We start from the raw sequence: 27,690 nt of genomic DNA on the forward strand, positions 1-27,690 counted from the left end.
ACCCTGCGGGGGTCCCCACACCGCCCACCCCGGCCACGTGCCGCTCCCCTACCTCGTGCCGCAGCGCCGCGTCTCCGAGGGGCTTTGTCACCGCGTCCCCGTCCCCGGGGATGTGACACGGCGTCCCCCGGGCGGGCTGTGTCCCACTGCCCCACAAGGCTCCGTGCGCGTGCGTGGGGGAGCTGCCCCCACAGTCCGGGCCCGGGGGGCTGCTGGCCCCATCTGCAGCGCGCGGCTCCTGCCCGGTGCATTAGCGGCACGGGGAGACGCGGCCCGGGGCACTGCTGGGTTTCTAGGTCAGGCAGCCGAGGAGGTTGGATGAGGGGCTGCGATGTCCCAGCTGATCCTCCCGGGTGCCACACGACGCCGTTGCCTCGTGTCCCATCTCTTGAGACCCAGGAACAGAGCCCGGCCCCCTCCTCGCTGCAGGGCTCTGCCCTCAGCCTCCCCCTCTCCAGCCCGAACGCCCCCAGCCCCACAGCTGCCCCTCACAGCTCAGTTCCCAGCCCCTTCACAGCTCGTTTCTCCGGGAGAACACCGGGTGAAACCGTGTAAATGCTGTTCTGAAACCCAGGAATGCTGTGGAAAATGTAAAACGCTGCTGAAACCCAGGCAGACGACATCCACAGGGCCCCACGCAGGGATGGGGACCTCGGTGTAGCCACCTGCCCTGATCGAGGACACCCCAAGGCTCCCCCCGAGGACACCCCGAGGTTACACACACAGCTCCAGGACGAGCACGGAGGGTGAAGGGGGGCGGTGGAGCCCCTCACCCCACAGGGAGACCCACAGAAAAGCCCAACTTCAGCCCAAAGCTACACCAGGCACTGCAAAGCCACCCGTCAGCCCACCGGGTCCCCCAGCCGGTGACACGCCACCGCTGCCTGCTCACCCGGGGGGGGCACCACGCTCAGCCAGCACCAGGCACCGGTGCTCATGAGCACGGGGCAGCCCCTCGAGCCCCCCAGGGAGGGCTCAGACACCCCCAAGCCCACGGTCCCCATGGCACAGGCGGTGTGACCCCCCCGGCCCCCCGCTCACCGCTGTCACACACCTCCAAGCCGCGTCTGGGCAGCGCTGCCCCAAGCCCCAGGACGGGGGTGAAGCCGCGGGCTGAGCTGGGTTCTGCCAGGAGCTGACGTGACTGCGGACACCCCACGAGGGCTGGAGCAGCACTGTCAGGAGGCCAAATACCTCCTCCTGCTCTGGGACAACTCAAACGCTGGCGTTATTTATTTTCTCATGCGCTGAAACAGGAAACCTCCAATATGCTGAAGCCCTGGACCCCCGCCAGAGCCAGGGGCACCTCGGCAGCTCAGCGGGAGCGGGGACAAACTGGTGTAAACTGCACGGGACAAACTGGTGTAAACTGGGAGAACACTTCTGAAGGCAGCAGCTTTGGCCTGCAGCCCTTTACCACCGGCTTTTCTCAGCCCCCTGCTCTGGAAACACCCAGGCGAGCCGGACGCCTCCTGCACACCAGGACAGCAGCACGTCCCTGCTAGCCACCAGCAGCCCGGGGCAGCCCAGCACCATTTGGCTCCCCAGCACCAGCACTGCAAGGGCCACGTGCCCTCGATGGAGGGCAAGCACCTCCTGGATGCGGGGACACGATGCACCCGCGGCGATCTCCCTGCTCCTCCACCCCAAACCGAAAGGGAGGTGGCAAAACCTCCAGAAGAGCCCAGCCCGGGGCACTTACCCCGTGGTGATGTCGTCGTCCTCCGTCAGGGTCTTTCCCATCAGGTCGCTGTCGCTCATGTAGCCCGACTTCAGCTCCACGTCGTCCGTGTCCAGCGCCTCCACCAGCTCCAGGCGCGAGATGTGGCTCAGCTTGCTGGGGCTGCGCATGGGCATGGTGTGCGAGTAGTGAGCCCGCTCGCCGTGCATGTACCAGCTGGGGGTGCCCTCGGAGCGGCAGCTGCCCCCCACCGAGGGCGCGTCCCCGGCCTGCAGGCGGGGGCTCGACTGCCCGTAGCGCCAGGAGAGCGGCGAGGAGCGGTTGGAGAGGCTGGAGACGCTGCGGGGGTTGGCTTCGTCGCTGTCGTAGCACGTCATCTCCAGGGAGCTGTGAGGACGGGGAGCCAGGTTTAGGGTCGGGGTTAGGGTTAGGTTCTGGCAGACCCCCCTGCCTCTAGGATTTCCCATTTTGTGGGGTCTCTGCCAGCACCGAGCCTCAGGATCCCCTGTGCAAACGGTTCAGAGGGACCCAGAGTCTCTCTATCGCTGCATCCCGCCCACCTCTGCACCTCCATCACCTGGGAGCAGGGGCTGGCAGCAAACACAAGAGGGGTAGCACCTCTGCGTGGTACCAGGGACCATCCCAGCCCCCCGAGGGTCCTGCTGAACCCCATTAACAGGCAGCTGTCAGGGAAAGCCCAGCTGTGCTGCCCGTGCCAGCGCGCCTCTCCGCAGCCAGCCCAGAGCCGCGAGCGCAGCGGTGCCGGGGAGCTCAGCTACTCCCCGCACCCCTCGGGGTGTATTTCGGGCAAACGGCATGTCAGGGAGTGATGCTGAGGCTAAATTTAGACACCAAAAATGATTACTTCTTGGAGCAGCTACTCGGGAACCCACAGCCCTCCACTTGGCTCCGCACGCTGCTCTCAGGGAGCTATTCCCGAGCCGCGACCGCGCCACGCTTGGACTGAACGCTCCGGCAGCAGCACCAGAAGCCAAAGCCCGGCTGCAGCACGGAATTTAAAAGAGGGAACTGCATAAAAACTAGGAAGTTCGTTCCAGCGGAACTGAAAGGGGCAGCTAAAAGGGTGCATTTTTTGTAGGAAGCACAAAGGCTATTTAAAGATGTTGTGCTGGCAGCTCGCAGCAGATGCGAGCCACGTCCCCGAGCAGGGCACAGAAAGCACCGAGGAAGCTCCCGCGGCCCCGTGGCCAGGCTCAGGGGCTGTCAGAGCACGGTGACATCTTCCAGGAACAAAGCTGCGTCCTAGCACGGGGACAGGAAAGGGTCAAGGCTCCGCTGGATGAAAGAACCCAGCGAGGAGAAGAGGAGAAATGGCAGGAATATTTGTGGAAGGAATAAAACGGAGCGGTAAACCCTTCCCAGGCACATGGGAGCAGGCAGAGAGCGTGCACCAGGAGGACACCCAGCAGCCAGAGTGCCCCAGGATGAAAGCTGTGACAGATGGGGGGCACTTTTACATCCGTGCAGGCTGTGGGGAGCTGAAAGAGTCCCCACGCCACGGCCCCAGTCCCCAGAGAACCTGTCTCTGGTGCTCCTGGAGGGAACTGGTGGACTTTGCATCGTGGCCAGCACCACAGAGCCCGAAGTGGCTCCAATTTGAGGAGACCCAGGGTGCCCCCAGAGGACCACAGGTAGCATCTACATTGGGCACACTTGTAGAAAGTGCTCCCAGGAGCAGAATTAGTGGGTCTGTGTGGTGGTGACAAGCCGTGTGTGGTGGCCCAGCTGTGGGAAGTGCAGCCCATGTGGTGGGGCTGCTGGAGGGATGCCTGCAGCACACAGGTACGGGCTGCTGCGGGTCAGTGAGCTCTTCCACCAAATGCAGCCTCCAAATAAACTCATCTGTCACAGGGTAAGAGGGAAAGCCCTCACGGATGTAAAAACTCCTTACGGGACAGAAAGCAGGGGCAGGCTTCCCTGGGCTGCTCCCACCAGTTACCTGCGGTCCATTTTCTCCACGGCAGGGATGGGGCTGAGGCTCAGCCGTGGGCTGGGTGCACAAATCATCAAGGAAAGGAGGTGATGGCGAAGAGACAAAACCCACCAGCAATACTAATTTAATCGCCCTTAATATCCTTGCCCTATTTCCCTAAGACAGGGGCTGACAGAGGATTTGCTCAGGAGCCGCTGAGCCGAGCAGCGCGCCGAGGAAGCAGCGGATGAAATTTGACACAGATGAATGCAAAGCAAATGCAAAGCAGCCCTGACTCGGCGTGAGCAGCGCCAGGCTGCAAACGGGCTCCTACACCAAGCGAAGGGATTGCAGAGCTGCAATGGATAATTCCAGGAAATTGCCAGCTCGGGGAATATTGCCACGGCCCCCATGGAAATCCCAGTGCCCGAGCGCTCTGCTCCCTCCAGCTCAGAGATCTGGAAAGTGGGGTGAGGATGATGAAGGTCTTGGCACGCTTCTGGGTGATAAAGAGCTTTATAGAGGGGGTTCTGCAGCCTGGACAAAGCCGGCTGGGGGTGGGGGGCACAGGGGAGCTCTGTGACTGCCAGTGGTGGGTGAGGGGGGGCCAGGAAACCCCTGGAAGGTCCAGCAGGTTCTCGCCCCTTCCAGCACAAAACCAAGCACGCAGCAAGGCCACGAGGTGGCAACAAACACCCAGTGAAGGACGCGCAGCTCCTCGCTCCCCGGCCTCGCCGACACCCGGCGCAGTCGCCCTGCAGAGCCCAGGCTGGGCACGGGGCTGGAGCTGCTGGGCAGAGCCTGAGCGCATCCAGGGCACAGCAGCAATCAGCAGGGACCCCAGGGGCACACTGCTGGCCCCAGACACGTGTCAGAGACACAAACACAGCCCCAAGAGCCCGCGTGTACATGTAGGTCCCCCCCCGGGGCCATGGGGTGCAGCCAGAGCCCTCTCCCACCCAGGACCCCCAAGGGAAGGTGCTGGTTGTGGGGTGCTGGGGCCTCACCTGTGTGACACCTGGGAGCCCCGCAGGCTGGACATGGTCTCCTCCAGGTTCTGCCGAAGGTCCAGCACATTCTGCACTGTCCTCTTCCTCTGGGACTCGGGGTCTGCGGGGGGACAAGGAGGTGGCATTAACGGGATGAAACACCTCCGAGCGCGGCTTTCCCAACCAAGGCCCTCCCCAGGTCCCACTCTGCCACCAGGAGGGGACAGGGCAGGGCCCCCACGCTGGACCCAGGTGTCAATATCACCTCACGGCCACCAAACACCACCGCCCCGGGTGCTGTGACCAGGAGCAAGGGCAGAGGGACCAGACGCAGGGACACCGAGGCCTGAGGTGACCCCAGGCATCCCCAGGCAGCAGGGCCAGGACCCTGCTGGGACGGGGACATCTGCTCCAAAAACACCACACTGGGAGCACGTTCACACCTGCACACACCCCCTAAAGGACCCGCATGCGTGCTTCCATGCCCAAAAGTGTGTGCACACACACCTGGAGACCCCCCCGTGCGTGAACACACACACTCGTGTCCATGCACATGGCCAGGGGGGTCCCTGCACCCTTTCCATGGCAGCTGCTGCTGGGCTCGGGGCACAGCTCCAGCCTTCCTGCAGGTCCCATCGGGTAACAGCCGTGCCCTCGCGGCTTTGATCCCCGATTTCAAGCCTTTCAGCCGTGGCCACGGCGTGCCATTGAACCGTGGTGACAGCTTAAAGGGCAGCGGGCGCGAGGGGACGCTGGAGGCGGCTCCTCCTAACGCGCTGTGGCACCCAGCGCTGCGGGAGAGCTGAAGGGGCCGGGGGGACACCCCCAGCACAACCCCCCCGACAAGCTCCCCATGACACCAAGGCCACGTGTCCAGCACGCGAGCAGAGCCCGCATCCCCTTGTCCCTGTCACACGCCGGGCACCTCCCTGGGCACCTCCCTGGGCACCGCAGGCAGAGCCCACGCGCCCCGCTGCGAAGCATCGCTGATCTCCGCGTGGAAGGTGGTGATGATGAGCACCAGCAGCCCCGATGAGACGGGTGAAATGAAGCAGGTTCACGCCTGCAGCACAAAGGGTGAGCTCCAGCAGAGCTCCTGGCTGGGGCCGGGCAGACGGGGGGCACCCAGCACCGCTCACACTCACCGGAGAGCGGGGATGGGGATGGGGATGTGTGGGCAGCGAGGGCACAGGGGTGCGGGGCTGCCAGCTCAGCAGTGGCTCCCTCCCAAAAAGGCTCGGCTGCCTCCCCCATGGCCGTTCCCACTGGCCCCAAGCCAGCACGGGGCTGGCACTGCCTCCTGCGGGGTGGCCACGCAAGCACCCGCTGTGTCCCCAGCCGTGCTGTGAGCCCACAGGGTCCCAGTTTCAGGGCGCTGGCACTGACTCCGCTCCCCAGCTTCTCCCAGCCTTATCCCCACTCCAGCCACCCCACCACCCCCTCCCAGCACAGCTCGCTCCCCGAATTTTTGGCCGGCCATCCGGAGGTCGCTCCAACCTCTGTAGATGCTGCGGGAAAAGCTGCAGCTTTCACCTGGGAGAGATCCAGCCCCCGGGAGCTGCTCTCCCACCTCTGCACACACCCCAGCCGGCACCGAGGTGCCACAGCGTGCGGCCAGGGGCGGTGGCACCGCCGGGCAGCAGGGTCCCTCTCCCAGGTGAGCAGGGCTGGCCGAGCCGCTGCGTGCCAGAGCCGAGCCGAAACCGGAGCCGCCGGGAGAGGCTGGAGTGTGGGAACGGGGCTGGATTCCTCCCCTCATCGATTTAGCAAGCCTGCTGCAGCCAGATGGTTCCAGCTGCCGGCTCAGGGAGCAGCGGGTCAGACAGACATCCCACCTCAGCCGGGCTGGCTTCCCCGGCAGTGACGTGTCCCGCCGTGTCCCCTGCTCGGCCGGGGCCGTGTTTTCGGGGCCGTTTCCTCCACCCCAGCTCTGGAGCACAGCCCCGCCGGCAGCCTCTGGCTGCTCTCTCGGGCTCTGTCCCACTGCAGCCCCTGGCTGAGCACCCTTCAACCCTGCTGTGCCGAGGAGGTGCCCCAGGCACTGTCCCCAAATGCTGCGTCCTGCGGCCACGCTTGAGCAGCTCTCCTCGCCCCGCTGCAGCTCCATCCCTCGCCTGAGCACCCTCAGCTCCCTCCAATGTCAGCGAGCAAAATTCGGCTGATTCACAGGAGAGGAAACTGAGGCAGGAAGCCTGGATCCTCCCCAAAGCTGACCCAGCTGCCCTTCCACCCAGTGTGCCATGCCCGGTGCAGGGCTGCCACCTTCCCCGCCTGCCCAAGAAGGGCCCCGACACATCCTCGTGCTGCAGACGTGGCCAAGCACATCAGGGAATGAGGAACCCAGCAGCTCCCAGCAGCTCGTGACAGCTCCTTGCAAAGGAGCATGTGGCCAACACCTCCCGCTGGGGCCAGGCAGCTCCGCGGAGTGGGACACGTGTGCCCCATGTGCCTTGGCAGGGAAACCCAGGGGGGTGCGCGTGCTGCCTGAGCACTCGACGGTGTCGTGCGCGTGCTCATGGGGGGGCCACGTGGCAGCAGGAGCCGTGCGGCCGTGGGGAGGTTCATGTGTGTGTGTGTGTGTGTGTCTGTGTGTGTGTGTGTGTGCACACCCCTGTGACCGTGCAGGCGTGCACGCACCAGGACGGCAGCAGCAGATGCAGGCAGCCACGCACAGGGGCAGCGCACAGCAGAGGGGCGCTTGCCGGGCTGCCACGGGACGCTGGTGCCAGTGTGGCACTCACACGTGTGCATTTTCTTGCCCCCAAGCCACCTCGAGCGGCCTCGTTCCAGAACAGGCTGGGAACGGACTCCTGGTGACCCGTTGAGGTTTTGCACGGCAAGCAGGAATTTCCTATAAAAGGCCTCGCCGCACTCGTGAGTCATTCCGGTGGGCCCCTGGTACACAGGAGCTCCAACAATTTTCCCCAGGCCACGAAATGTTTTTACCCATTGCTCAATTCCTTAGAGTGTTGAAGAAAATGCCAATAAACTCAGCAAGAAAAGCAGCACTCTGGGGGCAGCGAGGTGCCTGCAGGCTCCCCAGTCCTGCGGACCTCCGAGCGGACGCGCACTGCCCCGGGCCGTGCTCCCGGCTGCACCTCGGGACGCACTAGGGCCGTGGGGAGATTGCCTGAACCCTCCTCCCCCTGCCCACGCTGCCTCCAGCCTCCTTTTTTGCTGCGTTTCCCTTTCAAACCCTCTGCTCCAGCACCCGGAGCCCGCTGCAGCCGAGGAGGAGAGCCCAAGACCAGTTCAAGACCCAAACCCCCCCAGCCCGCAGCGTGCGCATCGGTTCCCCTGCTGACAGCAGAGGCTTTCCATATGGAGGCCGGTGGCTTTATCTCAGTTTTCTTGCAGCTCTGATTCACGTTCCTGGACGGCCGGGCAGGGGGATGGTCACACCGTGCAACCCTTCTCCCTGCGGTTTAATTAATTCTTCCTTCCCCCCACGGCCACCCAGCGGGCGGTGGAGATCGCTAACGGGACTCTGCGGGGTAACTGCCAGGTCCCCAGGGTTTGCATCCACCCCGCGTCTCTCGTCGGGCTGGATCCTTCTGCACAAAACCGTGGCTCTGCAGGAGGCTCCAAAGGCAGCCCCATGCCCTGCAAGGACGCGCTGTACCTATAACAGCTGTCCCCATAACCAGGGCTGTCCTCATAGGGCCGTCTCCCCTCCCAGAGCAGCCCCGCAGCGCACACAGGGGCCGTCGGCTCCCCGCTGGCAGGCGAGAGCAGAAAATCAGCAGCAGCGCAGCGGTGACAGGCCAGGACTTCAGCCGAATCAGCACTTCTGGGGCGAGGGCTGCTGCTAAGCCTTGTGAATCGCTTCTCCTAATGAGGGCAGGGCTGGGAGACCTGGAGCCTGAACCCGGTCTGGCTCCAGCAAGCCAAGCTTTTAAAAGGGATTCAGACTTTCTCAGGCTAGAGCAGCCATAAATCTAGTTAATTGGGTCTCTCCCATACACTACTTTCCAAGTGAACCCGCTGGAGAGATCCAGCCTGGGCCCCCAGCCCATTTGCGGGTTTCTTTCAATGGATGCTGCGCTTGGCCCCGAAGCACCCCACCTGCGCATCCAAATCGCAGCTCCTTTTTCTTTCACGACAGCTTCAAGCTGCTCGGCACATCCCCCCTCCACGCCTCGCTCCGTGCCTCCACACCAGGAGACAGCACCTGGGGTGCCCCAAATCCCCCCGCCGGGGCAGACCCTGGCGGTGCCATCAGGGACACCAGGAGCCTGATGGCACCGCCTGCCCGCCCTGGGACGCACGCGCTGCAAGTGTCCCCAGCCCGGTGCCCTGCAGAGCTTGGTTCGTCCAGGCATGCGTCACTCCATGCCTCAGTTTCCCCCCTCCCTGGATTCGCTGTCCCCTTGGGGCACCGGTATTTGTGCGTGTGAGCGTTGGGCTGCCCCACGCATCCCCTGGCTAGCAACGCGCAGCCCTGGGATTTCAGGTGTGACACGCTGCCTGTGACAGCCACCAGCACACGCTCGAGGGGATGCTGCAGACCCTAGGCAAAAAGAAAAAGGAACAGAACGGGGGGGGGGGGACAAAAGCAAAATGAAAAACCTCGAGGCAGAAGGTGCGGGCGGGCCTGGGGGCCCCGGAGCAGCCGGCAGCAGCAGGTTCACGCTCCCCACACGTCACGAGACACGGGGCGGACATTGTGGAAATTCAAAATTCCAGATGGCTCTTTGGGCTTTTTTTTTTTTTTTCTGTCTCATTTCCAAGGCAACAAGACTCGCTGTCATCTGCCAGTTGCCATAGCGATTTCACCTGATTCTGCTTCAGCAGCGCAGCGGAAGAGAAAGCCAGGCGAGCCGAGCTCTCTGCTGCCGCGGAGCCGCGAGCTGGGGCGCGTTCAAAGTTCCTGGGGAGAGCAGGAGATAAATGGGGCTTTATCCGAGGAGGCAATGGGCTGATTCACGGGATCAAAGGAAGGAACTGCGGGTTTCTGTAGCACAAACCAGCCCTTCACATAACTGCTTCGACGCCCTCCAGATGCGCCGCACATCTGGGGACGTCGCCGCGCCCTGCGCCGAGCTCTGCCTGGTGGAGGAAGGGGTTTGGGTGCCGGGGGTCCTGCGCCTGCTTCTGGCTGGGTCTCAAGGACCGAGCTGGGCTCCTGCAGTGATCCGAGAGCAGGTCCATCACTCACAGCCACCCCCTGTCCCAGCACAGCCCTGCCCCAGCAGCCCGGGGAGCAGGAACTCCGGCGCGATCAAGCGCTCGGGCAGCCCCAGCAGCGAGCAGGGATGCAGCACCCTCTGCGGCTGCAAGGACGAAGCCTGGCACCCTTTGACCTCCCCAAATTTGGGGTTAGGCAGGACGCACCGCTGGGAGCTGCACGCAGCCGGCCACAGACAGAACCCGTGGAAAGAGCAAATGACTCGGGAGCTCCCGCTCTGCGGTAGCCGCGTGCTGACTCGTGGTCATATGCCCCAGATCAGCAGATCTGACGAAGCTCCAGGAGCCAGCCCGCCCTGCCTGAGGCTCCCTTCTGCCGTTTGCGTCCTCGCTGAGCACAACGAGCCCCTTGAGCAGGGGCTGGAGGGCCGAGAGAGGACACTCGGTGCTGGCAGGATGCTCGCGGATGGCAGCCACCCAGGCGGGCAGAGCCCCCGTGCCCATTCCTCCTTGCTCTCACTGCCTGCCATGAGCCCGGGGCTGGCCGAAATGGGGTTTATGACCCCACAGGCCTGTCCCCTCCTCAGCCCATGTGCCCGTCCCCAGGACTGAGGGGAAGGGCCCCGGCGGGGCAGCTCCTGGCTTGCGCTGGCTCCAATTTGCAGGGAGCAGCGCTCCAAGCGCGAGCACAGTCATTAGCGCGGCCAAACTGCCCGCTCCCGGCCAGAACGCAGCCATGCTTGGGGAAGCTTTATATTCACAGAGACAAACAACTCACATTTGCTTTTTAACTGTTGGAATTGCACCCACTGGGACGGAGCGAACAGGGAGCCTTTTGTCCCCTTCTCCTTGTGACTGAGAGCTTTGTGCAGAGCAATGCGTTGCAAACACAATTCTCCGCGGCCTCAGCTGGGCTCTGCGGCTCTAGTAGACACTTGGTCTGTCTGTCCATCACCCGGCCAGCCAAGGAGCCCTCGTGGGTCTCCAGCCAGCACGCAAAATGTCCTCCCTCCCTCCCTCTCCGGCCAGCCGCAACCCGCAGATGTGCCCTGCCCAGCGGGTCTTCTTGCTGAGCCACCACGACAGACCCAAAACGCAGGCGGTGCTGGGGAAGGCAGCGGCTCCAAAACCAAGCTCAGAAACCCAAACTGCACAGGGCCACGGGCGGCGTGGCTGCTCCTTTGGGTTCCAGCCCGCTGGGAGCATCTCCAACCGTGAAAATGCCAGCACAGCACGCTCAGAAGGACCGGGTCGCTGCCGATTTCCAGGGGAGATCTCAGCCACCATCACCTCTTGGAGAGGGGGCTCCAGAGACCCCTTGCCACAGCAGAGCTCCTGAATTCAGAGCTCACCAAGCTGCCAGGGTGCTGTCACCCTGCAGAAGAGGCAAAGGGCGGTGTGCCTGGATCAGGCCACGTCCTTGAGGCACCGGTGAAGCCTGTCCTGGTGTCCCCGGGACAGCGCCGGGGAGCGAACCCAGCCGAGGCGAGCTGCAGGCTGCTTTGTGGCTCCATTGTTGCCACCCCCTCCAGGGGGAGGGAGACAACCCAGGCTATTTTTACTTCCATCTGGGGAATCGCTTCCCTCCAAAGTACGCTGCCACAATGCTAATTTTGAGGCTGATGATTAATTGATGTCAGGCTCATTAGGGGGCCAACGGATCCCTCTTCCCCGGGAGCGCCAAGGACAAGGGGGACGTGTTTTGACAGATGTTGCTCGAGCCGCGTGTGAGCGACGTCCTAACAACGGAGGAAAATAGGAGCCATTACCATGGAAAGCCCTGGAAATGGGAAGGGAAGTGCCTGCACGCGACCCCGCCGCCCTTCCCCGCGCACCCCCTAATCAGCCCTTCACGCTCTGGCCTGCGTTACCAGGGCTTTTCTCCCGGAGATAAACGACCATTGTGTGCCCGGGGGGGTGACCGAACCCCCTGCCGGCAGCCCTGCAGGGAGCTGGGGGGAGAGGGGAGCTCTTCTCCCCCCCAGCCTCGCAGGAGGGCCAGGTGCCAAATCCAGCCCGGCACCGGGAGCCGCAGCCTGCGGGCGCGCTGCTCGTGCCAGGCACGGGGCACGATTGCCCCACTGGAAATGGTGGCTGAGGATTGTGGTGCTCATCACACATTTTGGGGTCCTGCCCCGCGGCCTGGAGCCACTCACCCCGAGGCAAACCTGCGCCTGCTCCCCTACACACGAGGTGGCACGGAGCAGCGGGGGCAGATTCACCGCGGGGCTGCCCGTGCTGCACCAAACCCTGCGCTCCCCTCCCCGCAGCAGCCCCGGGGGCCCTGCCCGGAGCGGGGTGCAGGCACCCCCGTAACGCTGCAGGGAGCCAGGGATTTGTGCTAATTGCTGCGCAGCGCCTCCAGCACCCCCGTGAAGGGATGCATGTGCATAAATTGTCTATTCTTAGAGCTGCCGCTTCCCCGCGGGGAGCGCAGCGGCGGCAGGACCTGCTCCGTCCCCACCTCTCGCAGCGCCCTCGGTGCCTCCCCTCTGCTGAGAAAAGCTTTTCTTAAGCTTTTTTTTTTTTTTTTAATAGCTGCGTTTTTCCTATCAAAGGGGATTTGCAGAGGAGGAACGGGTTCTTCTTACCTCTCACAGAAGACCTGACTTCTTTCTGCTGTGCCCCAAGAGGGAAGGGGGATGCTTGCAAAGCCCCGTGCCACCGCGGTGGGAGATGCTGCCCGGTCCCTTCGTGTCCTGCTCTCCTCCACTGACCCCAAAGCACGCAGAGCCCTGCCCAGGTGCCACGGCAGGGCTGGGGAAGGCATCGAGAAGCTCTCCTCATCTCACCTCTGCCATCTGCACGCAGATCTGTGCCCAGGGCCGCACGTGATGGCGAGGGGAATGACTCGGACATGCTTTAGGACTCGGTGCACAGGGCAGTTGTTTGGCCACGCGCATCCAAGCTTTGCTGTGAACGGGCGGGGCAGAAAACGTGCTGGAAAAGGTGTCTGCACCAACATGAGGGGTTTCAGCTGAGCCTCTCACAAGGAGGAACCGGGGCTGTGCTGCACCTGGGCAGGACACATCCCCTCCCAGCCCCCGGCACCACTCGGGGCTGTGCCAGCTCCCCAAAGAACACCGAGTGCCATGCAGTGCCAGGCCAGCAGAAGGAAGGTGACAGCACACGAGCTCACCCAGGCACTCAGACATGGGACAGGAGGGTGGGCGCCTACCCTGGGCCCCCCACACAAGCAGCAATTCCCCTGGGGAACATTTCAGCGTGCCGAGAGCGCCGAGCCATGCCGCACAGCACAGACACTGGCAAACAGGGAGGATCCCAACACCAGCATCACCCTCCCGGGGCTGGCGTGGTGGAGGCTGTGGCCGGGATTTTTCCCCATCCCCGCATCCCACCTCCGCGCAGCAGCTGCCCTCTCCGCCGTGGGAATCGGCGCCGCGCTGTGCTTCGAGCTGGGCTCTCCGAATTGGCTCCGGGGGCCTGTCCAAGCGCTGACGACACGCAGCCCGCAGCCACGGCTGCTGGAGGAAAAGCCGAGCCAGGGCTGCGTCGTGGGGAAAGCAGCAGCCAAAAGTCACTCAAACAAGGAAGTGATTTGTCTTTTTCTGGATACACTTTCCACTGACAATGAGCGCGGAGCAGGAAAGTCGGCTGTGATAATGTGCAGTGTACCAACAAAGCGGCTATTGAATTGGTAAATGAGAGCACTCGCACCGGGAGCCTGACAGATAAAACAGACCAGGGAGAAAGGATGAAAAAAGGAACGCCATGTGACCCCCGAGCTCCATCCAAACCAGGCAACACATCCAACGGTTCTGAGGATGGAGTACACACAATGAGCTCCAGCGAGTAATTAATCCCTTCAGGAACACTGTAAGTGGTTGCAGACAGTTTACCAAGAGAAAAAAAAAATAAAAAAATTGGAAAGCCATTGAAAAAATTACCGTTAAGTATTTTTTCTGCTCCAGTGCGAAACGCAGTGAGATCCAGGAGAACTCTGCCCTGTGAACCTTACAGGCGATGGATTTAAGCAATTTTTCTAACACCACCTCATCGACCTGCCAAGATTACTGCCGGGGGAAGGCAGCCTGAGGCCGGCCCGGTGAGGGCGGCCGCTCACCTCGGGCTCCCCGTGTCGTGGGATGTGGCAGGGGGAGATTTCGGCAGGGGATGAAGCGCAGGGAGGACAAAGCGTGGGCAGGAAGGTGATATCAATGGCACCTCAGCCCTGCGCTGCAGGATCAGCCAGGGAGAGCATCCGCACGCAGCACTGCCCTTTTACTTCCACATTTCTTGGTATTTTTCAACCCAAAGCTTCTGCTTGTAAAACTGGGGGGGTTGCTGAAAAGAGCCTGAGGAAAGGTATTTTCTCCTCTTGATAAAATGAGGTAAAATCAGCTGGAGTCTTAGAGACACGCATTAACTTTCACTTCCCCTTGAAATCACTCTGGTTTCGAAAGCTGGCTTTTTTCCCCCTCCCCTTGTTCTCTCCTCACCATGTTTTAGTTTAAAAATTCTTCAGGCCAGGGAAAAATTCCAGGGCAGGAAAAGAAAAAAAAAAAAAAAGCATAAAGCAATTGTGGCTTTCGCAAACCCAGCGCTCCAGACTTCCTTTCTTCATCCTGGGAAGTGAGAGACGCTCGGGAGGACGCAGGAGAGCACGGCGCAGGAGCCCGGCCATCTGCTGGGGGCTCACACAGCTCCCGGCACCTTGGCCGAGAGAAAACCACGAGGAGCCGAGGAAACCGCCCTGCTGAGACCCCCACAGCTCGAAACAGGGCTCTCACCCCCCAGCCCCGTGCTGATGTGTGTCCCTGTGGTGGCACTGAGCTGGGGAAGCAGCGAGCTGTCCCCAGGGGCCGTTCCGCAGCTGCAAGGTAGCTCGGCACCGCGACGCACTGGGCACGGCGGCCACAAGGCCAGAGGCACGGAGCTGTGAAGGGTTGGGGACAGATGGGGACAGGATGGGGACAGGATGGGGGCTGCACCCCGGCCGAGCCCCCTCGGCAGCACCACGGCCTCGGCTCTGCAGTTTTAGGGCCAGCTGCTGCACAGGGCGCGCGTAATGTCTGCTGCCGAGCGAGAAGGCTTCGCGAGGGGATGAAAAGCGACGTGGAAATGAAAGCTCATTACCACCATCTCCTTGGAAACGTCCCATCGGAGCAAGTTTGCCTTCCTCCTCCTTCCCTCGCCGCTCCCCCTGCGCACAAATTCTGGCACCCCGCGCATCGCTTTGGCGGTGCCTCAGCGCTGTGGGTCCAAAATGCAGGCGTCTGCTTTCTAAAGCCATTGTCTAGGATGTGCTATTGAGCTGCAAGCCATGGATGGGCTGGGATGGAAAACAGAAAGGAGCTGGCAACCCAGATTTGATTTGCCTTTGAAGCTATAGAGAAGCTAAACCAAACAGCACTCGCTTTATTCCCACAAAGGGAACACGAAGCTTAGCAACAAAACAAACCCACACCTCTGCCCCCCGAGGAGCAAGCCCGGCGCTGCTTCACCCGCGGGTCGTGGCTGCGGCTCGGCCCGGCCGCTTCTGCAGAGCAGCAGGCGGCTGCGAGCGCGCTGACACGCTCCGCTGGGGAATGCGAGGCTGGAAAAGCTGCTCTGCAAATTTCCTTTTGAATCGGAGAGAGCTCTGGGGCTGTTTCCTCCCCGGTTGCGTGCCGTTACATCTGGTGAGCGCTCGAGCCGCCCTGTTCGAGGCGGGGAGGTTTTCAGGAACCCCCTCCCTGAGCTCCCCCCGGTTGCAGCACGCCGAGTGTTTGCCCAGGAAAGCACCGCGGGAAGTTTCGTGCCCGCTCCTGGCTTTGCGAAGCGAGCGGGGCTGTGAAGTGCGCAGCAATGCAAACAGCAGCGGAGCTGAGACTCGCTCCTGCCTCCAGGTTTCTGTACTTTCCCCACGATTAATAACCGGCGGAGGCAACCTCCCACCGCCAGCACCGCTGCCGCGCAGGCTCTGCTTGCCCAGGGTTTTCCAGGCGGCCCCGACAACGCGAGCCCCCGGGTCCCGCTCCCCCCCTAAAGCATCTCACGGGCTCCAAGATATTCCTTCGCTCATCCCCCACGCTGCTTTACGAGCGGGGCCGTTCCCTTCCCTTCGCAGGAACCGGCCACATGTTCTCCATCTGGGAACAGATGCCCACGAGCCAATAATCTCGACTTGGAAAACTCACTGAAAATAGCACCGAATCGCTGAGCGCTCCGCAGACTGCGGCCGGGTGATGGATGTCAGAGCTCGAGCTGCAGCAGCACCGGGACACTGCTTGGCGAAAGCGCAGCGAAAAGGGCCCAGGCATGAAAAAAAAAATGGAAAGGAGCTGGCTGGAGGTGCTGCCCTGGCGCCTGCCCTCTGCCAGATGCTCCTGCCCTCAAGGAAGGGTTGTGCTCTGCTGGTAAACCAGTCCCCAGCTGCTGCCTTCAGCCTGGAGCACTGCAGGACGCAGACTCTGTGCCTCCCGCGTCCCCAAATCCACCGGGGGACGTTCTGGTCCCTCAGGTGGAAGCCAGCAGCCCCGGGTTTTGGTCTGGGTTTTGCTGTTCCCCTTGGGGCCGAGACGCTGCTGGCCTCCAGGTGTCCGAGTGCATTCAGCCCCTCACAGCAACCGCACTCCACAGCTGGAGAGGATGTAGGGAAAATGATGCATCCAGCCTCAGATCACCCCAGTGAGCTACGACAAAGGAATTTGCCAAAAGACAAAAGGGCGGTGGAGCTGTGAGCCCCCAGCTGTGCACAGCCCCAGGCGCACGAAGGCTCCAGGTCTGCGTCTGGGCGCCAGGCAAATGCGGGTGCTTCCCCTCCGCCACCATCGCACAACGCGTCCTACAACGCATCCTAAAACGTGTCCTCCAGGCCCAGCAGGATTTTAACCCCACGCCAAATCTGCGTGTGTATTATTCCTGAGAACCCACCGCCACCAGGAGCCAAATGCCACCACCGGGTCCTGGCACACTGGCACCAGGCCCCCAAGTCCCTACCCAGCTCCAGCTCCCTACAGGAGCTGGGGATTTGGGGTTTTACACCACCCCAGGAGGCTCCGCACGGGCGAGGAGCGCAGGGAAGCGGCCTCCTTCCCCCCAGCACCAGCTGGAGCAGCAGCAGGGAAGTCCCAGCCCGTCCCCGCTGCCTCCCAGCACCGCCTGCCTTCGGCCTCACCGTCACCGAGCCCCTCGCAACGGGAGGCCAGGACAGGAAACGAGCGTGCGAGTGCCAGCGGCCGCGAGCCGAGCGGCTGCGAGCTCTCGGGCTGCAGCTGCACAAACCCCAGCGGGGCCGGTGCTGGAGCGGGGCCACCTCCCCGGGAACGGGCACACGCCTTTTCCTGCTCTCACCGAGGTTAGCGGTGAGGTTTCCAGCACGTGGGCTTGCTCTCTGTCCCCCGCTCGGATGGGGAGGAGGCTGGACTTTGGGGTTTTCTCCCAGTCGCCGATTTGATGGGGTGGAAATTGGGCGGCTGCAGAAAGGCAGCCACGGCTTCGGAGCCACCCGAGCTGGAGAAGCCTCTAGAGGTGGGAGCAGGTGGCCACGAGGCCAAGTGCATCCCCCCGGCCCCAGGAACCAGCCAGGAAGGGGCTCGCTCGCCCCAGCCACCACCTGGCAGGATTTTTCTGCTCGCCTCGCGGAGCTGCTGCCCCACGGCAATCGGTGCCCATCACCCTCTACCTGTTCCTCCCCGCGTTTGCATCCACTTGGAAACACAATGCCAGGAGATAAAACGAACTGGAAACAAACTGGAAACACCCCGACAGCCTCTAACGGGGCCGAGGGCTTCATTAAAGAGAAAAAAAAAAAACAGCAGGGCCAAACTCCTCTGGGCTGGCACGGGCCCAAGGCGTACCCACAGCAGCGTGTGGGGAGTCCGGGAAGGCGACGAGGCGCATGGGCAGCAGGCGTGTGATTGTGAGAAGTGTCTAATCAGGGAGTTATTCTCAGCCCTCTGCGAGGCTGCAAGCTCGCACATCTATAAATAGCCGGCAACAGAGCGGTACCTGGGGCGCTGCTCTGAACGTTGTTCACTGCTGCTCCGTGAAGCCGGAGCGCCGGGGGCAGTGCTGCCGTAGGGTCCTGCACAAAAAGCCCGGCAAAAGCACCCGTGGCATTGCTCTGCCCATCCTCCTGGGCCACACGGGAAGGCCCACGGCCTCCGACAGGGCCAGCGCTCTGAGCACCCCATGCGCCCACCCTCACCAGCCCACGGTGAGGGGCCCAGCCCCTTCCTCTGAGGGAACCGTGGCTCGGGGAGCGCGCCGCCACGTGCCGACCTCCAGCTCCAGTCCAAAAGCCAAATCCTGGTCCCCTCCTGGAGGTCCCTCCTCCTCTCCAGCTCCCCATCAGCACCACAAACACCGCCACCTTCACTCGTTTGCACTGCCACTGGGTGAGGCAGCGTGGGAGAAACTGGAGGTGACGGCAGCTCTGCCTTCACACCTCCAGAAATGAAGCCCTGCATTTACCACAAATCCGGCGATGCCGTGGGAAAGCTTCGGGATGGACCCTCACGGGCGTGCTGGCTGCTGGGAGGGCTGAAAAGCGCTCACCTCCCGGCGAGGTGGGATGAGCCAGCGAGACTGACACGAAACCAAAGAGGGATACGGGATGAGTAAAGCATCCCTGGTGCCTACGCCAGGTAGGAGAGGGAAACCCGGTGCTGTCGCAGCTGCCGGGCGCGCTCGTGCGGTGCCGAAGGCAGAGGCAGGAGTCACGGGCACTGGGGACTCGCCCGCGTCTCCCCAGGCACCGCTGCAGGCACCGGGCACCACTGCAGCCCCTGCTCTGCCCACGCTGCCAGCTCCCTGCTGCAGGGCAGCTCCGAGGAGCCGGGAGGAGATCCCTGCCCCGCCGCGCTGCGCCCGCTGCCCTGCGCCGCTTCCAGCAGCTCCTTCCAGGGGGAGGTGAATCCCAGCCCTTCTCCTGGATCCGTAACAAATGCTTGGAAGGAGACAAACAGCAGCGGCGAGGAATGGAAGCAACGCCGGAGCGCCACAAAATGTGGGAGAAGCAGATTAGAGGAAGGACGAGCGAATCCGAGGGTGTGCCGGGCGCCGCTCGCCGGTGTCACACCCGCTCTGCCACCGGCACATCTCCATTCGCACAGCTTCTAATCTCAGCCCTGCAATGCAGCATCCCCTGCCTTCCCAGCTCCCCTCCGCGCTCTGCTCCCGGCTGGGAGCTGCAATGCAGCAGCGTGGGGAAGCCCCAAAGCCCTGCTCCCCTTCTCCCGGCCGGCAGCGGGGTCCCCGAGCCCCCCACCTCCCCCAGGCTCTGCGCTCTGCCCTCCCCGCGCTCCCCCAGGAGAGCGCTCTGCGTGCCCGAGGAGGACGTGACATTGCAGGAGAGGGATGGGGGCAGAACGGGGCCGTATCCGATCGCCCACGACCCCGTTAGAGGCACCCTCAGGACCCGGAGCCTGGCCAGGCTGAGGATGGAGCTGCCCTGAGGGACAGAGCCGTCCCCGCTCCACCCAGCGGGGCCAGAGCCAGCGGCTGCGGGGCTCTCAGGGCAGCTGCCACCTGCACCAGGAGCCGCACGCCCCGGGGCCACCGCTGTCACCATGCGCTCACATCACCCGGTGCCACACACACAGTGGCACAAAGCAGGCTGCAGGTGGGACAAGGGAACAATTCGGAGGATGCCACAGAGCCAGGCGAGCGGTGTGACCACAACCGGGGCTCGCAGCCCCCCAAAAAAAGCCCCTGTGTCCAGCGGGACCGCGGCTCAGCCCGGCACACACACAGGCAGCCGTCCCTGGCGGGTTGCTCGCCGCCGAGGGCGCGCACGCTCTGGCTCCTCGTGGACCTGGCACCAATCCCCCCGCCCGGGCAGCAGGCACAAGCACCAGCCAAGACAGCGGGCAGGGGAGGACCAGGGAAATTGTTTGCTGACACCACAAGATGTGGAGCTACGCCTGAAAGCACAGAGCGGGTCACATCGAGAGATGGAAGCGGGCGGAGGCGGGGGGACTCGTGCTGTCGGCACAGCCGAGTGCTGCAGCGCAAGACCCCAAAGCCAGGGCAGTGACACGAAGCTGGGGACAGCGGGAGGGGGCTCTACAGGAGGAGGCAGGGCTGGTTTTGGCTCCCCGAGGCCACCCAGCTGGAAGCACATCACTCACACAGCACCCACACCTGGCAGCGCCCAGCAAATGGTGCCAGGAGCCACCAGCCATGGCAAGGCCTCGAGGGGACACGGCCTAGGTCCCAGCATGGTCACATCCCTCCAACAGACCCCAAATGGCCCTTCTGGGATGGGGAGCCTGCCGATGGATGCCAGGTCCCTCACACCAACCCAGTGGAGGAGCCATGTAAAGCCCTGCACTCATCCACGGATTTCCAGTGAGGAAATGTCAGACCTGGGGGCAAAATCCAGCTGGCCACAGCCCCACGTGAACAGCATTTTTTGAGTTCCTTAGGGGAAGAATTTGTTTCACGAACATATTTCCAGTAGTTCTGCCTTCACGTCCTTGCTCAGCTACTTTTCCATGGGAAACCTTGAAAGATAAATCCGGATCCATTTATTTCTTACAGCAGGGCGGGTGACGCGAGCGGAGGCAGCGACACGACGGCGCAGCTCCCCCCCTTTCTCCTCACCCTCCCCAAACACAGGGGCTGGGTTCTGCAGGCAGAAGGAAAATCAATCCCCCCCTAAACAACCTCATCACACGGGCGCTGTCCTGTCAGGGCACCGAGAGAGGCACAACGTCAGTGTCAGGGCGGGCTGAGAACAGCGGCGGTGCTTTACGAGGCAATAACCCACTCCCGGGGCTGTGAAGAGCCACTTGGTCTCTGACCTCCCGCTGTTCCCCAGCCAGCGAGCCAGGCTGGTGCTGCACAGCGCTGCAACGCGCCCATTAGTGCTTAATTAAACAGCGAGGAGAGCTGTGGGGCTGAGGAATCCCACACCATGAGCCTGGCCAGCAGGGGATCTCCGTGGGCAGGGTCACCGCGGTGAGACCCCCTCCACCTGAACGCGTTCACAGGGGACGCATCGGACACGAGCCAGGAGTTTCTGCGCTGTGGGTTTTCCACCACCCACGTGCGATGGGAAGATCACCCCTCGCCAGGGGCCCCTGCCTCTCCTCCTGCCCCACCAGCCCTGCCCGCGAGCATCACCGGGCTGAGCGTGGTGGGAGAGGCAGCATCGCCCCCCCACCTCCCACCCAGGGGCTGTAGGACTGAGATATATTCCAGCTGCCCCAGCCCCTGCAGAGCCTGGCAGGGCTACAAAGGCTCCACCAGCCGAGCCTTCGGGGAACGCCGCTCCCCCGGGGATCGCACGCGGCCGTCTGGGCTCCGGCCCCACGCAGCAGCGGCCATTTGGGTACTTATGCCCATTAGGAGCCACTTAACAGGCACCATGCACAGCACGAGATGGCCAAGGAAATGGCTGCAGAAAGCAGCTGCAGGATCCTGGAGCTGCTCTGGGAACCTCGTGGGTCCCTGCACCCCAAGGTGAGCTCAGCCACAGCCCCCCGTGTGCCCCGAGCTGGCCACGCTCCCTCCGTGCCCTTCCTCCTGTGGTCGGGCACTGGTGCAATTAGCAAAGCCAGCTACCGCTCGGCTTTGATGAGAAGACTCAGCCTCTGCTCGGGATGAAACGTGTAATTTGGACGGTAGAAATAGCCTCTACAAAGCACATGTGGTTGCTGTGTCCCGGTGACCTCTTCCATCTTACGCAGGCTGCTCTGCTCTGAGCGTGGTTCCATCTCCGCCGGCTCTCCAAAGGCGCGGGTGCCATCAAACAGATGACACATCTGCAGCAACCAAAGGAGAGGCAGCGCTTGGCCACTGCTAAATAAATCGTATTTTTGGCCGGCGCTGCACCTCAGCAGAGGCCGATGAGTGCTTCTGGCAGGAGGAACGTGAAATGGAGATGAGAAGTCAGGTGTGGAAACCACGGATGCAGAAAGGCTCCGCGAGGCGCCGCGCTCGGCAGAGCAGGGAGCTCCGGTTCGTCAGCGGCAGCGCCGGCTCCTCGGCACAGGTCAGCGGCTCAGACGGGATCTGCAGGGCTGGGAAATCACCGCGGCTCCCACGCCTTTCTTCCAGGACAAACCAAGCTCCTTGGGTCTTCTCGAGGCACTCCAGCACGCGCAGCAAAATGGCTCAGGCTGATGGCTCTCGCGCCAAAGGAGCCCCGCAGAGCGGAGGAGCCTCCTCTCCAAAACCAGCACCTCTGGTAGCCGCTGAGCCCCTCTCCTGGCCTCGCCCGCCGGCCCTCACAGCCTGCTCTGAGCCGGGGGGGGGTCCTGTCCCGCCTGGGTTTGTGCCCCCCACCAGGGGTTGGTCTGCAGATGGAACTGGGGGGGGCTTTGCCCGCCCGGATCGCAGCAGCAGACAAGCCAAGGGGTCGGGGCCAGAAGCTTGGCACGTGCCCGGGCTCACGCACCCCCAGCCACGAGTCCACCACCGGCACGTAGGAGGTGACGGAGTAACCACCGGCACGCTGCTGGCACGTCCCCAGCCCCTGTCACCGTGCCCACCCCTCGGGCTGCCAAGGACGGGCCGGGTCACAGGCAGCGGGGTTGAACAGCCACGATTCAGCGGCACAGCTCCCACCAAGGTAAGAAGCTCAGCCTGAGCCCCCCCAGGAGGGAAGATGTCAAGCTCCTGGCTGGCCAGCCCCAAACGCTGCCCACCTGGGGGTGGAGAACCAGCCCCCCCCGCTGCAGGGTCCGTGCACGTGGACGAATGACCTATTTCAGCAACCACGCAGAACAGGGGGGGCACGGGGCAGATTTGGCAGTGCAGGGCCCTCACCACACAACTGGCCAAGCCTTCAGATGGCAAGCACCACCCGAGGGATGCTCAGCACCATTAAAACCAGTCCCACCACAGACAGAGGCTGGGAACCACCCCCAAACTTCCTCACCTGGGGCACGAGGAGTCCTTCCTCCACAGGCCGGCCCTGCACCCTCAGGGAAGCTGCAGGATTTTTTCCTGGAGGTGCTGAGGAACCCCCTAAGAGCAGGGCACTACAAGAGGGACCCCGAGATCCCCCACGGCATGCAAACGCCAGCGGGTGGAGACCTGCTCGTGACCAATCCTCCTGCAATCCTCCCGTGTTCTCTGCCCCAGTGGGACCTAGATTTACCCCAGCGTTGGGGTAATCCACCAGCCCAGTGGCGGGACCCCCACAGGACCACCACAGGACCAATATGGGACCACCACGGGACCACCACGGGACCCCAGCAGCAGACCGGCCCCGTGCATCCCATCTCTGCCATCTGCCTGCCCCGCCTTGGCCTCGCTCCGTGGCTTTCCATGAGCCACTGGCACGGCCCCAGCGAGCCCAGGGCCAGCGGACAGTGGCCACAGGACATTTTGGCAGCCGGGGCAGCCCCCTGCCAGGAAGGGGAGCAGGCAGGGGACATCGGCATGGGGGCTCCATGCAGCACACGTGTGCCAGAGCCCTGTGCCACAGCAAGGGGCTGTGACACCCCGAGGGCTCCAAGGGAGAAGACACTCGACACACCAAGGCCCCCACCGAACGCCACAGCTCCAAACCCAGCTGGCTCGGGCGAGCAGCCTCGTCATGGCCGCACGCAGCTCGTTGCCATTTCTGCATGCCGGCTCGCCACACCGAGCCGAGCTCTTCACAGCTACAAATCCTCCATGGCACAGCCACGGGGGAGAGAAAGCCGGCGGATGGGGACGCCGCCTCGCCCTGCTGGGGATCAGCCCACGTCCCCCCCGCCAGCAGCGGCCACGACGGGAACGCGAGGGCCGGGCACGCCTGCACCCGGAGCCAGCGCAGCCCCAGCTCCGACCCGAAGCGTTGGCTGCTCGGATGAAAAAAACCTCACGTGATACCACGCCGGTGACAAGCTCTCGACCATGCAGAGCCTTTCCCAGGCTCGGAGATCAAACACATCAAGCAAGGAAGCCGGGGGCTGCGAGCAGCTCGCGCACACCCTGCAGCAGCGTCCTAGGGGTGGGGGGCACAAAGCAGCACCAGGGCTGGGGCTCCCCACGCGTGCTGTCCCCAAGGTCAGCCCCTAGGATGGGGCAGCGGTGCTGGGAGGGCAACCTCAGGGCTGATTTAAAACTGGGCTGTGGCCAAAAACACACCGGGGCACCCCACGGCGGTGGGTGCCCACCTGAAGGCATGGGGCCACCCCATGCTGCGTGGCTTCACCGCTGATGGCCGAGCCATGGGGAGAAGACCCCAGAGCCTGCCAGGAGCCAAATTCCCATTCCTTAACCCCACAAAAGCCAGGACTGAACCCTCCCAGCCCTGCATCCCCCCCCCCCCCGGTGACCACCTCAGGGGTGCGAGGAGCAGCGGGGGCGTGAAGGCAAGGAAGGACGGAGGCAAGGCAGGGGGGCAGCGCCGGGGGGGCCGCACTCACCCAACATCTGGCTGAAGAGGAGCTGCTCCAGGTCTCCCAGCACCGTCACCACCAGCTCGGGGTCCACCTTCAGGTACGGCTTCTCCTCGGTGCCCGCCGCCGCGGGCCCCTTGCCGCCCAGCAGCTCGTCGTCGCACTTGCCACCTCCGCCACCGCTGCCTCCACCACCACCACCACCGCCTCCACCCGCCTCAGGGGCCTTGCTGAGGGGCTTCACCTCCGCGTAGGGCCCCCGGGGGATGCGGCTGGGCTTGCCGCTGGCCGGCGGCTTGGCGGGGCCGGTGGGGCGCGGCGGCAGCAGCGAGTGCTCGGAGCGGGACAGGCTGCGCGACATGGTGGCCGCCTCACGGGCACGGGGACCACCGCCACCACCTCCACCGCCACCACCACGGCCACTCGTCGCCACCGTGGCCGCCGCCTTGGCCATGTCGTCGCTCCAGCGCGGCTCGTAGAGCTGCCGCTTCTTCTCGGCGTCGGTGAGGAAGGCCAGGTTGGTGAGGGACTTCTGCTTGCGCAGGTTGGAGCCCGGCAGCCGCCCCTCGGCGCTGCTCGCCTTGAACACCCGCAGCTCCGCTCCCCGCGGCCCCGCCGTTGGCGTCGTCGCTGGCGTTGTCACCGTCGTCGCCGCCGCCTTGGCCCGTTTGGGCATCACGGAGCCAGCGTCGGGCCCCCGGCGGTAGCCTCGCAGCTCCGCTGTCCCCTCGTCGCCCAGCTCCACGTCGGGGAGGCTCTTGAGGTTTGTCCCCAGCATCCCCGCGCTGCCACCATTTAACCCGGCTGCTGCTGCTGCTGCTGCTGCTGCTGCGGCACGGTGGGCGCGGAGAAAGGGAGGAGGAGGAGGAGGAGGAGAAGGAGAAGGGAGGGGAGAGAAAGAGAGAGAGAGATTGAGAAGCGCCCTCAGCTGCCGCCCCAAAACCGGGGCGGGGCTGAACGGGGAGGAACGGAACGGAACGAGGAGGGGGGGGGGGGAAAAACGGGAGAGGAGCCGCCCTACCGCGCCGCTCCGCCGGCGGCGGGGCGCTGCGAACCAAGGGAATGAGCGGGGCCGAACAAAAAGGGCCCGCCCGCAGCCGCCTCCGCCACCGCCTGGGCGCGGGCAGGGGGCGGGGCCGCGCGGGGCGCGCGCCCGCGGAGGGGAGGGGGGAGAGGGGGGGGAGCCGCGGGGGCGCGCAAGGGGGGGGGATGTGGGGGGAGGGGGTGTGGGGGGGGCACCCATGGGTGCTGTATGGGGGGGGGGGGTGGGAATCCGCCCTCAGGAGCCGCCCGCGCGCCCCCGCGGCTCCTCGCCTCGTCGGGAGCGCGCACGGGGAAGGGGGGGGGGGGGCGAGGGTGAGGCCCTAAAGGAGCCGAATTTCCCCATTCCCAGCCCAAAACGGGCGCTGCGAGGGGCTGGGGTGGTTCCCAGAGGCAGCGCGGCCCCACCAAGGGGGGCTGGGGGGTCCTAGGGGGGGGTGAGGGGCAGGGGGAGCGGGGGCTGCGGAGCCTCATTTGGCATTAATTACCCGTCCCTGGGGAGGGGGGAACGAGGCCTGCGCCGTGACCTCAGGCGGTGCCATGGTAACGGCACACAGCGCCTTGGGGCGCGGGCAGGGAACGGGTGGCGAGGCCTGAGGGGGGGGGGGACCCCAACACGGGCACCGCCGGCACCCCCAAAGGGGTTGGGGTTCGGTGTCAGGGGGTCCCGGGATCGCCTGAACGAGTGGGGATGAAGAAATGCCAGAATGGGTGGTTTGTGCCCCAAAATAACGCTGCTGGGATGGGGTGGGTCGCCCCCAATGCTGCAGGGAGGTTTTGGGGTGGGACGGCCTCTGCCGAGCCCCAGCTGCTGCTGTAGGGCCTGTGGGGGGGGTAAATTGGGGGAGTTTGGGTGGGTTTTGAGGGTGGGTGAGTCGGCGGCCACCCCGTGCCCTGCTGCTGGAGCCGCTGGGCCCCAAAAGGCAACGGGGACGGGCAGGGGATGGGCAGGGGGCACGGAGACCCCCCTACAAAACCGTGCCAGGAGCGGGCACCGCGGCGCTGACCGACTTCTGTCGGCTCGGATCAGCCAAAGCGGCTCCCGAGGCGCCTGCCCCCCTCCCCACACATCCCCCGAGCATCCCCGTCCCCGTCCCCGTCCCTGTCCCCATCCCCATCCCCATCCCATCCCTTCGAGCAGCCCCGCCGCATGGCCACCCCCCAAAAACCCACCCCAAAAGCACCGGGGCAGCTGGGGGGGGTGGGGACCTCGTATCTGGTCTCAGCCACCCCCACCCCAAAAAAAATAAAAAATAAATAAAAAAAATAAAGGGGCTCGTGTCCTGCTCGCCCCAAAAGCCAAAAAAAAGCCAAAGCGCAGCCAGTGCCCGGTGCCAAACGCTTCATTGACAAACGCCGTGGTGAGCACGGAGCCGACCACGCGGCACCGAGGGTGTGGGTTTGTCCCCAAATCCGCTCACGGGGGTGTCACCGGCAGCTGGGGACGCTCCGGGTGTTAAATCCCCGCCCGGCAGCCCCGCGGTGCCGGTGGGAGGTTGGCGGCGCCGGGAGCCACCGGTGCCAGGGCCCCCCCCCACCCCCTCCCGTCCTCCCCGGCTGCGCTCTGGCTCTCGGCCGCCTCCTCGGAAATGGGGTCATTCCTGGAGCTGGGTGGAAAACTAGAAAGAGGAGAGCGAGCCAAGAGGCAGCAGGGCCTCGGGAGGGGACGGCCACACCGAAAAACGGGGGAGGTGGGCGGCGGGGACGAGCCTGGGGGCACCCGGCTGCTCGGCGGCGCAGGGAAGAGGGGCTCTGCGCTCTCGGGGGGACCCCCTGCCCCACAGCAGCCCCACAGGGATGGAGGCGGCTCCAGCAGCTGGGGAAGGGTCCCCCCGGTCTCCCCCATCCCCTGCTTCTCTCCTCGCTTGTGCTTTCTGCCCCAATCCTTGCTGCCACGAAGCCACCGGGCACCCCGTGCCCACCCCGTGCCCACCCCGTGCCCACCCCGTGCCCACCAGCCTGGCCCCGCAGCCCCAGCCCCTGGCCCCCGCACGGTTCCCTCCTCCCCCCATCCTTCTCCCTCTCCCCCCTCGCTCGCTCCGTGCGGCGGTTTTCGGGATGCTCCCGTGCTCAGCACAGCCCTGGCCCCACGTCTGCACGTGCAGCTCATCCGGCCCCGCTCCCAGCCGCCGCCAGCTGCTCCCGGAGGCCCCGCACAAGGCATTAATAACGCAGACGATGGCCCCAGAGTGTCCCCCCCGTGCCCCCCCAACCCTCCCTGTGCCCCCTCCCCAGCAGCCCCCCGGCCCCCGCACAAGCAGAAGGGGAGCCGGGGGCACCCAGCATCACCCCCCACAAGTCCCAGGCCAGCCCCCGGGCAGGGGGCACACAGGACCTCCCCCCCACACACCCCCCAAGGAAACCCCCCCACGGACTCACTCAAGGCTCCGGGTTTGGGGTCGGTGTCACACGGGGACGTGGCCTGCTCCTCCCTGTCCCCTTGCAGCCTGGGGACAGAGCGGGGTTAGGGGACAGCCTGGGGCTCTCCGGGGACCCTGGGGACACCGGTCCCATGGTGGCGGGGGTCCCCAGGGTGTCACATCCCCCTCGGTTTTACCAAGCCCACCCCACACCATCCCTCAGGCTCCCATGGGTGCACCCCAACCCGGGGGGAAGCCCACAATCCCAGTGAGG

At 64.3% G+C, this 27,690-nt stretch overlaps 1 protein-coding gene across 7 annotated transcripts in view; it reads right to left on the bottom strand.

Annotated features, from left to right (window-relative positions):
* Positions 1–27,690, bottom strand: part of NAV1 (neuron navigator 1) — a 57,716-nt gene that overhangs the window by 21,519 nt on the left and 8,507 nt on the right. For 4 of the 7 annotated variants that reach the window (XM_068659646.1, XM_068659645.1, XM_068659644.1 and 1 more), the window contains exons 3-6: positions 27,436–27,503; positions 24,043–24,846; positions 4,622–4,724; positions 1,703–2,068 (exon numbers count right to left, since the gene is read on the bottom strand). In XM_068659646.1, the coding sequence (XP_068515747.1) occupies positions 1,703–2,068; positions 4,622–4,724; positions 24,043–24,846; positions 27,436–27,503 (1,341 nt within the window). The remainder of the gene's footprint in view (positions 1–1,702; positions 2,069–4,621; positions 4,725–24,042; positions 24,847–27,435; positions 27,504–27,690) is intronic. The other 3 variants (XM_068659643.1, XM_068659642.1, XM_068659640.1) reach the window with 3 other exon arrangements.

The sequence above is a fragment of the Anas acuta genome, chromosome 24 (genome assembly GCF_963932015.1).
Source record: "Anas acuta chromosome 24, bAnaAcu1.1, whole genome shotgun sequence".
In the NCBI taxonomy this organism is placed as follows: Eukaryota; Metazoa; Chordata; class Aves; order Anseriformes; family Anatidae; genus Anas; species Anas acuta.